We start from the raw sequence: 15,213 nt of genomic DNA on the forward strand, positions 1-15,213 counted from the left end.
TATTTACATACAAGTACACATACATATGAAACAAAACACTCACAAAACCCTAAATACTCTTACCATATGTCATGCACTGGTATTATTTGCTCAATTCTATTCATTATAATTTTTTTAAAAACTGTGGGCCCTAACCCATCAAATGGTTTTTATCACCCATTAATGGGTTGAAAGTTAAATGATTTAAAAACTACTGCTATAGAGCCCCTCTTAACCTTTTTTTAGTGGTAGGTCCCTTTGAAATGTCAATGAAGGCTATGAAACTTCTCCCCAGAAAAAACACATAAAAATGTGCACACAGTTGGGCTCCTGTGTGGTGCAGTTGGTTAAGTGTCTGATCTTGATCTTGGCTCAAGTCATGATCTCACGGTTCCTGAGGTTAAGCCCTGTTGTTGGTGCTCTATGCTGACAATGTGAAGTCTGCGTGGCTTCTCTCTCTCCTCTCTGCCCTTCCCTGGCTAGTGCACACACACTCTTCTCTCTCTCAAAATAAATAAATAAACGTCAACAATTAAAAAAAAAAGTTTCCATACAGTTGATATGCCAGGTTAAGAACTCCCACCCTAAGGGAAGAAACAATGGCCACTAATGCAAAAAAGGATAAGAAACAGAGGGAAAGCAAAACAGAAGCAAAGAAAGAAAGAAAAGGAGTAAGAAGTGCTCAAAATAATTTTAAGCATAAAAACGGAGAGCTGTTTAGAGTAAGAGTCAGCATCTCAGCTTGGCTGGCCCTGAGTGCACCTTGTCAGAATACAGCATGATGATCAAAGGCTGAAATGAGACATAGCATTCTGGTTTTGGGGACAAGAATATACACATTTTGGAAAGATATCTCACCAAAAAAACTTTTTTCAAGTTAAACAGCAAAGCGCAGTTTGAATATTTTCCAAGTCTTCGAATGAAACATTAATATACAGACACAGGAAACTCAGAACCGTTTCACATTCTTCATATCACAGCTCTTCCCGGGGCAACATCAAGATCTTTAGACACCCAAAATTCTAAAAGTTTACATTTCTTTTTCGTTTTTATTTTTTAATATTTATTTTTGAGAGAGAAAGGGAGAAAGAGACAGAGTGCAAGCAGGGGAGGGGCATAGAGAGAGAAAGGGAGACAGAATCCGAAGCAGGCTGCAGGCTCTGAGCTGTCAGCACAGAGCCCAACGTGAGGCTCGAACCTACGAGCCATGAGATCATGACCTGAGCCAAAGCTGCATGCTTAACTGACTGAGCCACCCAGTGGCGCCCCAATGAAAACTTTTCTTTTAATGTTTATCCCAGCACACAAAGTTATGCCTCCATCATGAAGAAATGCAAAACACTATATAATAATCATCCCTTAACTTCAGAGAAATAAACCAGGAAAGTGGCAATGTAACAGGTAAGATTTAATGAAATATCTTATTTGATGCTAATGATTTAGTCTAAAATGACACCAAAGAAGTATTAAAGAATGTGTAGGATTCTTCCAAATCCATCTCCAAGCCATGTTTCTCTAAGCCACTTTCACCTGTACAGTGATAACAGTTCAAACGCAGGATGGGCTGGACCCAAGAAAAAATAAATCTTCACGTGGCGCACTGCCTGGACAGCATTAAGGACAACCGCTGAGCAAGCAAACAACACATTTACTAAGAGCCTTCTTTATGCACAATATCGCGTTTGGCAGAGTGGAAAACAGACTGCGGCCTGTGCTCCCAAGGAGCTTATGATGGAGCTTAGGAGGTGAGACTTTTATATCATAAGACATAAAATTTAAGAGTTAACTAGTCTGGCCATGAAAAGAGATAAGATCTAAGTGATTCTTGGCTAAATGGGTCATTAGTCTTTTTTTTTAATGTTTATTTATTTATACTGAGAGAGAGGGGGATAGAAAGTGAGCAGGGAAGGGGCAAAGGGAGAGGGAGAGAGAGAATCCCATGAGATCTGAAACCAAGAGTCAGATGCTTAACCGACGGAGCCAACCGGCCACTCTGAGTCATTGGTCTTCTTATTGACTAGGGGAGGACTTTGGGTCGGGTCTGCCCGAGGGGAATGGTCACTGTGGACTACAAAGGTCCAAGACTATCCAAGAAGTCAGAAGATTTGAGCGGGTCTAAAAGGATGGGCGTGATTCACATAAAGTAATGTTCCCCCCAAAGAGTGGCATAAGAGAATTCAAGTTTTAGGTAACGATTGAACCCCTCTCTCTTTTTCTGAAATTTTACTAAGATAGTTGCATCCTTCAAAAATAAAATGTTTAAGAGTGAATTGCCAGAGACTCAAATCAATTACCTGTATGCCCAGGTTCTCTGCAACATTGCTCCCCACAGCCAAAATGTGGAAGCAACCCAAGCGTCCACTGATGGAAGAATGGATAAACAACATGAGGTGTACAGATACTGTGGAAGACATGCAGCCTTAGAAAGTAATGAAATTCTGACACGTGCTCCAACATGGATTAAAACATGGACAGAGGTACATAGGCCCACCCACCCATATTTCAAAGACAGGAATGAGACAGCAAAGACCTCCTGTGAGTAATCGCCCAGACAATAAGCCTAGGATCAAACTGCAGAGAGCCTCAAACATCAGGGTCAGGAGACTGAGCTCTATCCAGTCTGAGAGCAGTCAGTGTGTGGGGTGAGGGGCATCAGACGCTGAATCAGTGTTTTTGAGCTCTTCACTCAGAATCTGTGTCATACAGAATTTAATTTGCCTCAAATGCTTTTGAAATATTGTTTAACCTTGGTTCCCAAGTTATCTGGCAAAGTTTTCCAGTTTCGTGTGAACCTGGGTAATCTACTTAACTTCTCCAAGCCCCAGTTTCCTCATCTGGACAAGGAGAATTCCTCATCTGAGGATTAAACGAGATTCTGTGCTAAAGCATGAAACACAGCATCTGACACACAGCAAGTGTCCCATAAATATTACCTGTTGTGATTACAGAAAGTCACAGTTTCACTCTGTTGGAATCTGCCAGCCACTGTAAATAGCCAGGACTCGAAAGCCTGTAACATACATTAGTAACTCAGCTAAATTCAAGGCATCCTATGATGCCAAAGTCTTACAAAATGGTCTTTGTATACAGAGAATTGAAGAGTTATTAAATGAGCACGTGAGGTACGTCTTAATGAAGGTGGCCTAGGACCCTGAGAAAATGATGTTACAAGATAAGCTGGTGGAATCTTCAGAAATGACAACACCCAACTCACTTCATGTGGAGGAACTTACCCTCTTCTTGAGTCTCAGATACTGGGAACCGGATCACAAGACATCAAGACATTATGTGCCACACTGTTTCATTAGACATCTGCAAGATTTCCCAGATTCCCCTGAAGAGGATTTTTGTCTTACTTGGTTTTTTAAAACCATACTTTGGTCTAGCCAACACGTTAGTTTTTTAGACACAGTTCAAAATGGTGAAGAGCTGCCTGAGTAAAAAAATTACAAACGTCAGGTCAGTAACTGATGTAGCCTTCTCTCTGGGTCTTATATCCAACAGTGTCATTCAGAGTGTACACCGCACATACCCAGCCTAAGAACATATTTGTGATACATATGCAAAACATATATAGAACTCATACGAATAGAAGTCTATTTTTACAGAAGAAACAGAGGCATTAGAAGGTTTTAAAAAACTTGCCCAAGGCAAGAGAAGAGATTCGTGGAAGACACTGGTTTCATGCCAAAGCTCTACTTCAAAGTCAGTGACACTAGAACAAAGCATGTGATACGGTCAGACTGTTTTCAGCCGCTCAGCACAGTGATGCTGTCAANGTACGAATAGAAGTCTATTTTTACAGAAGAAGAAACAGAGGCATTAGAAGGTTTTAAAAAACTTGCCCAAGGCAAGAGAAGAGATTCGTGGAAGACACTGGTTTCATGCCAAAGCTCTACTTCAAAGTCAGTGACACTAGAACAAAGCATGTGATACGGTCAGACTGTTTTCAGCCGCTCAGCACAGTGATGCTGTCAAATTACATGAAGTACTGAGTTACTGAACTAAAGAACACACCCAGGAACCCCTGAGCAGCCTATCACCAAGCCACAAGAAAGGCTGGAGCCCTAGAGTGAGTATGGGCACAGGGCGGCATTATACCAAGGCAACACAAGTTGATGGTAACTTCCTGTCCAATTCCACCATCAATGTGCTCATCCCCTGCTCATGTTTCTGCTTCTTCTGGGCCTGTTACTAACTGGTTTTCTCCCTTTCTACTCCAGAACTGGTCTACCTCAAAGATGCTTAGTCACAGTGTCTGCTTGCAACATGGCCTATCATGGCCCTACAACAATATGACTGCCAGCTTCTGCTTTTATTGATAAATTTATTTTTTCAGTAGTTCTCAATTCAAAGTTTGCAGAAAGAATCAAGCACCGTTCATCTTTTTAGTCTCTACTGTCCCATAAAGGACTGGTCTCAGTTCGGGAGCCCACATGGAGGCCGGGGGTCATACAATTCATGGCTGCCAAGAAAGGCGAGCAAGCTTGTCAGGCATGGCCACTGTTGGTGTAGTGCGAGGCTGGACTAAACTACCGTCATATTATAACCCTTTGTTCCTGTGCTACCAGTCATTTCAGACTATGAATTACAGAACTATATATGAGTTCTAAGCCACACTGAAATACTGGCTAAAAATACCACCTCAGGCAGCCTTTATTTTAGAGCAGGGTAACATAATACTAGAATATCTTTGTTGAGATAAACTCTGTAATGAGAAAAGTATTTTCCCAAAATGTACTGTTCTCCAGACCTGATAAAACTCTCTTTTAACTAAGGTACAGAGTGATCCTGTGTTAGAGGTATATTACTAGCTGAAAATAACATTTGTGGCTAATTGAAGTAGTAACATAACAAAAATGAAATCTGTTCAATGAATATCAAAAAGGGAAGGGGGCAGGGAAAAGAGGGAAGAAGAGAGGAGGAGACAAGTTGGGAAAGAGAGAGCCAGGGGAGGGGAGGGAAAGAGAGAGACTGTAATTACAAGAAAATCTCAGTGTTTGAAACTGTAAAGAAAAGTCATTCTGGGTTTCCAAGTTTTTCAGATGGTCATGGCACCTACCAGGTACTCCACACCTACTATGTGCCAAGCACCAGGCTAAGATGCCTCCTGATCTCCATCACAACTCACCAAAATAAGCATCATGATACCTAACGTGTGGACAAGGAAACCGACTCTCAATTACTCACAGTGGTCACAGCGATTGCAAGGGGCGAAGATTCAACCTCAGGTCTGTGTGCCTTTTCCAACATGCCACATCCTACCTCAGCCTCCACCCCTCCAAAACAGAGTCTGAGAAAACATACAGCCTCTCTTTAGAAATTATGCTTGCCAGGGGCACCTGGCTGGCTCAGTCGGTTAAGCGTCCGACTTCGGCTCAGGTCATGATCTCACAGTTCGTGGGTTCAAGCCCCGCACTGGGATCTGTGCTGACAGCTCACAGCCTGGAACCTGCTTCAGATTCTGTGTCTCCCTCTCTCTCTGACCTTCCCCTGCTCACGTTGTCTCTCTGTCTCTCTCTCTCAGAAATAAATAAAAACATTTAAAAAAATAGTTTAAAAAAAAGAAATTACGACTGTCGTTAATATATAACCGTGCGATAGATGTAACAGCAGAAACAGATGCATGGGGGGAGCTGAGTAGGTCATGTGAATCAGCCATGTGTCCCTTGTGCTGATTTGCTCCTCCTCTCCTACTTCACTCTCATAAAGGTGAAGGACCACATGCAGTGGTCAATCTCCCGCCATCCAGTGAACGTGATGAAAATCAATTTCCTTCCAAGATCCTGTCCCACCTTCCAGAAGGAAAAACATCATCCTATCAGTTGCTATCCCTTTTCCTTGACTGGTGAGCACCTGTGACTTTAGAACTGAACACACTCATTCCATGTTGTACTAGTTCATGTCACTGCACTACTGAATGCTAACTCAACATGTGGCACAAATGCTCATTATCATTGGAATTATTTGTCTGGATCAGGGAGATTGCCTTGTTCCAAATCCAAACATTCATATATATATATACATTTTCATACTTTCATACCTATACTTATCATACTTAATTACTTTGAATAGTACATTATAGACTGCGAACACGTGCATATTAATGGTATCACTGAATGCTCATGGCAACCATATACAGTCAACAGGACCATTCAAAGCAGATTTCCTGGGTGTGAATCCCAGCTTTATGTGACCTTGGATGAGGTACTTAGCCTTTCTGAGCCTCAGCTTCCTCATGGTAAAATGAAGATAATTTAAAAGCCTATAATGCATAGGATTCCAGTAAAAATTCAATGAAGAAACAAGTGGCCATGCCGGGACTGGAACAAATAAGTGGTTTGTTTACCCATCACATTATCATCAAAAGAAGGCACTTCTGCAGGCCTGAGGTTGGGCCTTCATTTTCTCCAAATCAAACTTCAAATGTGGCCTTGACCAGAACATGTAAATTATATATTGTAAATATGATACAAATATTTCAAGTACTGTATAGCGTCTGCATGATGAAACAACTCTCTAAGTTTGGTAGATAACAGAAAAAGATGTGTCCATTTTGCAGGTTCTAAGAAGGAAGAAATTTTCCAATCACCAAAGGCTTTAGGAGAGCTTATACAGGTTGCAACTGGCAAGTTATCACTGAAAATGATTGTCTGGAAAAATATGATAAACCTGCCCAAGAGATAGACTGTGCTCAGAAATTAGACACAACATTCCTCTTCAGCCTTGTGATTGCTATTTTTCACCAGCTTTATCCACCCTTCTAATGCTGTCTCCATTCCAAATCCCAAAGCCGCACGCTTGAAAACACACACAATTTGTTCTTCATGTCTCTTGAAAGGTCCATCTTTTCAATGAACCACACGGGCAGAGTCTACTCACGGTGAACTATTCATACACTATCAAATCTAGGCATTTCATTTCCCCAGGTCAGGGAATCCCTCCTCCTCTCCCTACTTGGTCTAGATGAGATGGGAGGGGACAGTAAAAATGGTTCTTTTTTCACTCAAATATTTTTGGACCCAGGTTCTCTGGGTATAGAGCCATTGGTCTCAGTGAAGAAGAACCTCTTCCTAGTTCCAACTCTAGAATGAAAAAAATTAATTTTTAATCAAGCTGATAACATAATCTGGAAAATCACCTACCACTCTCTTAACTACTATTACTTCTAGAAATGAGACTGGGACACTGAGGTGAGAAAATTAACATTTCTATGTTATGCATGCCTGTACCATCTGAATTTTTTTTCCTAAAAGCAGTTGTTAACTTCAAAATAAAAAAAAAAGAATTAAAAGAAATTTTTAAATGTTTTTATTTATTTTTGAGAGAGACAGGCAGACAGACAGACAGAGTGCGAGAGGGGGAGGGGCAGAGAGAAAGGGAGACACAGAATCCAATGCAGGCTCTGGACTCTGAGCTGTCAGCACCTATCCCGATACAGGGCTCGAACCCACAAACCGCAAGATCATGACCTGAGGCAAAGTCGGATGCTTAACCAACTGAGGGATCCAGGTACCTCACCCCTACCCAAAAAATAATTTTTAAAGAAAATTTTAAAAGAAAAAAAGATTGGAGAATGTCCAAGTAAAGGAGGAATAACACTAAACTGGATGTCAAAACTCTAGCTCTCCACCAACATCCCCATGAGCTTAGGAAAGGACCAAGCCTCCCATCAGACTGTATGGTCCTGGCCAACACCTAAATAACAGCCTGGTAAAAAAAAACCCGGAGCAGAGAACCCAAGGTAAGTCATGCCCAAACTCCTGACCCACAGAAATAATGAGATAAGGAATGTATGCTATTACGACTTGCAAAGTTTGGGGAAATTTGTTATGCAGGAATAGAAAACTAATACATCATTTATGCCAAATACCTAGGAAGAGATCTATAGCCACTAGGTAGGAATTTTCACATGTACAAATGAGAAGTGTTTTTGAAACTTCAAATAAGTATATAAATGTTAAATCCATTTACTTTCCACTCTTTTAAACCAAACAGAGTGTGTACTTATAGTTGCGTAACTTTGATAAAAGCATCCGATTCCATCCGAATGGGGATCCTAATTCTAGTACCAACTTCTAAAAATTAAGACAATTCTTACCAGACTTGCAAAGCAGCCATGTTTACATCTACAATTAGTTTAACTTAAGATCCTAAAACTGGACTAATTCAGCCCTCTATATCTGGATGATCCCCAACCTAACAATTCAGATAGAAAACAAACTAAATCGACTTGTCAGCACCAAAAATATTTCTTGTCAGAGAACTGACACCTCGATTCTTTTGTTTCCAAATTTGCCCTGGGCCTCGTTCTTGCCTAAATTGCGGCCTTCCTGTTCCTGAACAGAACCACAGTCCTGACCAGTCACCCTAAAAACAGAATCATGTCTGGGTGGGTCTCCTGTGTTACAAGTCCACATGAAATCCTGCCACCATTCCGTCTGGCGGGGGCCGGGGGTGGGGAGGCCGGAAGAAGGTCTGACCAAGGCAGAACGAATACAGAGGAGCAATGCAAGGTCACGTCATGACCAGCCTTTCCCAACACCGGCCCCACATACACTGGGAGACGGCCTACAGCCTGTCCCGGCCGGAACTGCACTCTGCCAAGAGGGACGAATAAAAGCAAACAGAGTCTCTGACCCTGCATGTTGATGAACCAATCCCGCACTTCAGTGCATGAACCCACCTCAAAGGAAACGATGGATGTTTCTGGAGTATACACATAGTGTCTTTCATAAAAGCAGGTGATCCCATCTGTACAGGGATCCCAACTATAATACTAACTTCTAAAAATTAAGATAATTTTTACTAGATTTTCAAAGCAGTTACTCACAGTTACAATTGGTTTAACTTAAGACCCTAAAATTGGATGCGTTCACACCTCTAGATCTACGTGATCCCTGATCTGACAATTCAGACAGAAAACAAAGCACCAAAAAAAACTATCACTCAAAGTGTTGCAAGGAGCATATTAGGTAAAAGCAAACCCGTATGCATTACAGAACAGAATAAAACTGAATTGGTTTGGGAGCAAGTGTTTCAACAAAATTTTTGTGAAGTGGATGGACTTCAACTATGCCCCCAGAGGCCCTAGAGGCAATTATTTGCTCTTCTCTGCCATTAGGAGTTCTCTAGCAGAAAGTCTGAGAGGCACGCGTTTGGGTACACCTGAAGCCTAGAACGCAAATGATAAATGCTTCTCACAGAACATATCCTTTTGGTATCAAGGCCACAAAGCCACTTCACTGCAAACTCCCTAGCAAACATGTGACGGGTTTACAGCAGTGACCTCATCAGCGTTCATTCCCCCTTTCCTCTTCTTTACATGTTGACCAATATATTTGGCTGGGTATTCACTTCCTTACACACAGCTCATCTCCTTTGGAAAAAGCTGGCCCCACCCCAATCTTAGGAGTAGACATCATTTTCTTAAGCTACTCGGTTCATTCCAGTCAGCAGGCCAGCATCAGTGGTCCAAGCAGTGGGCGTGTGACTCAAGTGGTCTACCCAGAGCTTCCAGTTTATAAGACAGGATCACAAGGGACTCCCAGAGTCAGCTGGCTGGGGATGCTGAAAATCACTAAGCATTATAAATGCTCTTGAGAGTTGATAACTCGTATCTAGAGACAAACCAGTCCCTTGTAAGAGTTGTGTGAAGGTAGAGACTATTTTAAGAAATAGATACTGGGGGTGTAGGGGCAAGTGGATAGATAGCAGGATGGAAAAAGAAGGTCCTCTGACCTTTGACCTTCACAAAGGAGGCTACTAAGTCTATGGGTACAGCCAGAGCTCAAAAGCCTGAGCCTAGGCCCTTCCACTCATTGGCCTTTTTATCAACCATGGCTTCTGAGCACACAGAGGACTGTTCAATTTGCTCACATGATGGATCATCATAGACCTCCCCACTTTTATAGTTAAACTATGAGACTACATAAGAGAATTAAAAAAAAAACCTGCGCCTTCATTTTCTGGGAAAGAATTTAAAAACAAAGTAAAGTACCAGATAGTAAGATATTGCATGCCATGTTAACTTGGCCTTTGGCATGAGACTAATCAATTCTGCAGCAACCCGTGAACAAAAGCAGAGGAGGAATACTGTAAGAATAAGAGCCAGAAACAGATTTCTCAAGGGTGGTAGACATGACATATGGGATTCCAAAGGTGTGGTAACCAAAGCTGGTGTATAGGATTTTTTTTTAATTACAAGAACAATACATGCTTGACTTCATGAGTTCTTTAATAGAGAGGTCTAAAAGAGTACACTTCCCGGTCCTCACACCTCAGCCCACTCCGCTGTGATGCCCAAAGGTAGCCTGCCTTTCTCTATGTGCATACATGTATACAGGTATATTGTGCACCTCCATAGACACCCCTTTAAAAAAAAAACAGGATCCTACTATACACATTGCTCTATAACCCTTTTTGTTATGTTTCTGGCTTAAAATAGAGAAAGCCCAACCCTCCAATATGACGCATGTTTGGTTACAAAATGAAGGCACACATCTCACGGAAACGACAGTCCTAACATACCATGGAAAACATTAATTGATGTGACTATCTGGAAGCAGAAAGCAATTTTCTGCTTGTGTTTTTGTTATACCAGAAAGGGCATTCCTCAAATGGTTAGAAAATAAAATTATGTAGGGCTGAAACCCAGACATTGCGTCTGCTGAAGACACACGAACATTAACATTTGGCATTTTGTTAAAAAGGGGACTGTTTTATTTCAGTGGGCACAAAAAAATCAGGTGTTTGAAAGCATGCAATGTTCCAGTCTCTCTCCTGTTTTCAAGTCCTCTCAAAGTGAACTGTGTTCCTTAGAGCCAAAAAGAAAAATGATCGGCAGCGTTACTTACGATAGAATTGATTCCTCCTATCTCCATCTCAAAAGACCAATGTTTAAAGTCGGTCTTTTATTCGGTATCAGACCATACTTTCAATTAAAGCTGCAGAACCGTAAGGTTTTCCCACCTGAAAGCCGAGCCACTACACTCTAAGGGAAGGTGACACCGGGCCTCACAGCCAAACCAAACGATAGCGCCCCCCCCACTCTGCAACACTGTTTTATACCTTTTCCCTTTGAATCAACATTTTACATGACTGCATCTCTGAACTTCATATCTAGCTGTCAAATCAATATTCCAAAAGAAATATCTCCAGTGACTATCCAGCAACACAAATCAAGGAGGATAAGAAAGCTCAATTCCCAGAAGATGAGTACCATTTCCTTAAGAAATTAATTACACAAAGTTATCTTTGAAGCATAATTGGCTAAGTGGAAAGAAAAGCTACCTGTGGCATACAATAATAGAGTTTTGCATATAATTTTTTCACACATTTATTCCACAAAATAATTGATCATACTTGTATCAGTTACCAGCTCTCCATTTATTAATTTATATTTCTTCCTACTGTTTACACAGTGATAGAAAAATACGAGCATATCCCAATAATCCGATTCGTATGCAAACACAGATACGATATAAAAAAAGGGGGGGAAAGAACTCAGGAGCAAAGCAGAATCTAATAAAACTACTTCCACCTCAGGGCACCTGGGTGGCCCAGTTGGTGAGTGCCTGACTTCAGCTTAGGTCATGATCTCACGATTGTGAGTTCAAACCCCATATCAGGCTCTGTGCTGACAGCTCAGAGCCTAGAGCCTGCTTCAGATTCTGTTTCTCCCTCTCTCTCTACCCCTCCTCCATCCACACTGTCTCTCTCTCTCTCTCTCTCTCTCTCTCTCTCTCTCAAAAATAAACATTAAAAAGTTAAAAAGAAACAAAAAACAAAAAACTACTTCCATCCAATATCCTGTTTCTTTCTCCTCTGCTGGGACAAGGACTCAGTGCCCCATTTTCCTGGTTTAGTTAACACATCCCTCCCTGAAGAGATACAAACTTGTGTTTCATGCAAATTCCTGAAAAGCTGCATATGAATGTAATTTTACTCATGTTTTATTTTTTTATTGTTATTTTTATTTATTTATTTTTGAAAGAAAGAATGCAAGCGAGGGAAGGGCAGAGAGAGAGGGAGACCCGAGAATCCCAACCAGGCTCTGCACTGTCAGCACAGAGCCCAACGCAGGGCTTAAACCCACAAACTATGAGATCATGATCCGAGACGGAATCAAGAGTTGGACACTTAACCAACTGAGCCACCCAGGCACCTCTTACTCATGTTTTAATTATATTTAAGGAACTCGATAGATAAAGTAACATTATGAAATCCTTTATAAAGAATTATTACAACATAAACTTTCTCCTTTTATTGTGTATCTTCATATATTTTCATTTTTGCAGATGATGATATACTTCTCTGTAGCAGGACAGGACTATTCCCAAATCTCCAGGAACCAAACATATTCTTAACTGATAATCTGCTCCTATTTCTACTAACTACAAATGTCAACAAGGTTCAGGTATTTTTTGACAGTTCACTGCCTTGCATTTTAATGAATAGCTTCTCAAAGGTTAGAATGCTAATTTTATGAAGGCATCCAAGAAGATACCTATGAATTTCAAAACTCCTCCTGAATGTACGTTCCTCAGAGAACAGGAACTCAACATTCTACTTGCTTTAGAATGCCTCTAATACCCGGTCCAATTCTCTGCACACAGTTGGCACTCTATAAATACCACATGGAAAACACACTCACTTGACTCTAATCGATATTATTCATGTGCCAAATGAGCAAACACAAAACTCTTTGAGAGATTAAACACATACATCTGGACTCTAATAAACAAATAGAAAAAAGAAGAGTCTGGAGAAGAGAAGCTACCTCTATGCCACAAAATACAAAGTCCAAACCCACAGAAGACGACCTTTGGTGTATACTCACATATATTTCGTTATGATCAAAGCGCTTCTTGAGGTTGTTGATGAAGGTCTCCTCATTGAGAGGCTCTAAAAGAACCATATCTCCAACCCCAATCATATTGTCCAGCAGCGACGTTTTCACCTCCATTTTGGCCATTGTCCCTTGCTGTAGGAAAGAGGGGGAAAAGGGGAAATTTAAATGGGCAAAATTATTTCAGATGGGTTCTTAGCACCACAGGAGAAATGAAGCATTAGTAGTTTCAAATGGTCCTCATCTCTATCTCAAATGTCGTAACACACCCTCCCTACAACCTACCTCAGAAGCCTCCCAGCTAGCCGCAGTCCCTGCTAAGCCACCAGAAGCTCCATTTGCTTGAACCCCCCTACTAGTCCATCCTTCTAGGCTAAGTCCATCTACAGAAGAAACCAGAACCTCCATTTTCTTTTTTACTTTAACTGAAGTATATCTGACATATAATGTTATATTAGTTTCAGGTGCACAACATAGTGATTCAACGTGTACATACATGACAAAATGCTCACCACAGTGTTATTACAGTATTCTTATAAAGTTATTATAGTATTACTGATTACATTTCCTATGCTGTAGTTTTCATCCCTGTGACTGTGTAGAAGTAGAAGTTTGTACCTCTTTAGATCATCCTCTCTCCCTGGCCAGAGGTTGCAAAACTCTAGCAAGAGAACCCAACGCACGCCTTTCCACCAGCCCTTGCATACAATGTCAGACCTGAAGCCATGTGAACCTGCTTCCCTCAGGATCGCATTCCTCAGTACTCCATGATAAAATTCAGAACGCATTTTCCCAGGAAATAATGGGTTTTTTAAAAAATTTATTTATTTTGAGAGAGAGAGAGAGAGAGAGAGGGAGAGCAAGTGGCGGAGGGGTGGGAAGAGAGGGAAAATCCCAAGCAGGCTCCATGCCATCAGCGCAGAGACTGATGCAGGGCTTGATACCATGAACTGTGAGATCATGATCTGGGCTGAAACCAAGAGTCAGATGCTCAACCAACTAAACCACCCAGGTGTCCCAGGAAATAACGTTTTTTAAATGATACCACCATTTGAGTACTTGCTACCTATCAGACACTATATCAAGAACTGTACATGCAATAATTCATTTAATCCTCACACAAACTCTATGAGGTAGATACTGTTGCCATTCTCTGCATTTTAAGATAAGGAAGTTCAGAGAAGTAAGAAATTTTGCTTATGATTACCTAAGAGTATATTACATTTTATGTTAAAGAACTCAATCACCACTTATACCACTGGGGGGGCAACTTTCATTCCAGGTGTCAACACTGAATCATAAAGAAAGGAACACAACCAGTTGTAAATCAAAAGTTGCTTATATAACTTGCCAATGTTCTTAATTCTCATCCGAACAGACAACACAACTACAACAGCAAAATCAAATGAACATGCAACGAACAGACCAGAAACACAACAAGTTTCTCTCTAGCTCAGTATGAAACTCTACCAAGTGGAAACAGAGGCGCCCTACCAAAGGTAGCATTCTGCCCTCACCACTAACGTGAATGATGCCGCCCAAAAGTAGAATGGTAAATCCCCATCCCTTCAAATCTGATCGTTGTCAAAAGTACTAAAATTCTTTCAAATATATTAACATAGGAGAATAGAGTATGTGTGTTTCATGTTACTCTTTCTAGTATTACTAGGATGTACAACTACACGCATCTGAGACATTTCTTCTAAATGCTTCTAATGCAGAAGTCAATTTTGTATACCTTCAGTATATGAATACTAAACAGTACTCCAAGATACTAACAAATACTCCTATATATTCATGCCCCTAACACTGAGGCAAACATACATTTAATTACTCTCATTAAGGAGTCACTCAGGCATATTACATCTTATATAAAGGTTGGTCTGCTTCCTTAAGAGATCAATTTATATAAATGTCTTCCTTTTCTAGTCTAGAACATCTAGCAGATCTCCTAAAGACAAGGAAAACTATATTTAGTTGGGCTATTTTCAAGAGAACCGGGAAGGGGTAAGAAATATATAATTCTTTATTATTAATTACTGATGCTTTATATGAATCCACAAACATAGCCTTTATTTCTGAGCCTATTAAAAAAATGCTTTAAGTGTGCACTGAAAAGCCAAAAAAAAGACCAAATGAAACAGAGAGGAAAGGTCTCTCATAAACAACAACAACCCACCAAGGAAGTATTTAATATTCACAAGAAGAAAAATCAAACTCTTTTGTTAACATATGTTTTTTACTTCATGCCAACTACAGCTAGAATAAATGGCCCTAGGTATCACTAAAACCTAACAATAGAATGGCTTCATGTACTTTGAACTAGGCCAGACTCTGTTTTAAAACAAAATGGGGGGGGGGGGGGGGGGGGGGGGGGCACCGGC

At 40.8% G+C, this 15,213-nt stretch overlaps 1 protein-coding gene across 3 annotated transcripts in view; it reads right to left on the reverse strand.

Moving 5' to 3' along the window:
* MYO1B (myosin IB) overlaps positions 1-15,213 on the reverse strand; it is a 181,168-nt gene that overhangs the window by 135,695 nt on the left and 30,260 nt on the right. For all 3 annotated transcript variants that reach the window (XM_077780198.1, XM_077780197.1, XM_077780196.1), the window contains exon 2: positions 12,821-12,964. In XM_077780198.1, coding sequence (XP_077636324.1) covers positions 12,821-12,955 — 135 coding nt within the window. In that variant the 5' untranslated portion in view covers positions 12,956-12,964. The remainder of the gene's footprint in view (positions 1-12,820; positions 12,965-15,213) is intronic.

The sequence above is a fragment of the Crocuta crocuta genome, unplaced genomic scaffold (assembly GCF_008692635.1).
Source record: "Crocuta crocuta isolate KB4526 unplaced genomic scaffold, BGI_CrCroc_1.0 scaffold38, whole genome shotgun sequence".
NCBI classification, from domain to species: Eukaryota; Metazoa; Chordata; class Mammalia; order Carnivora; family Hyaenidae; genus Crocuta; species Crocuta crocuta.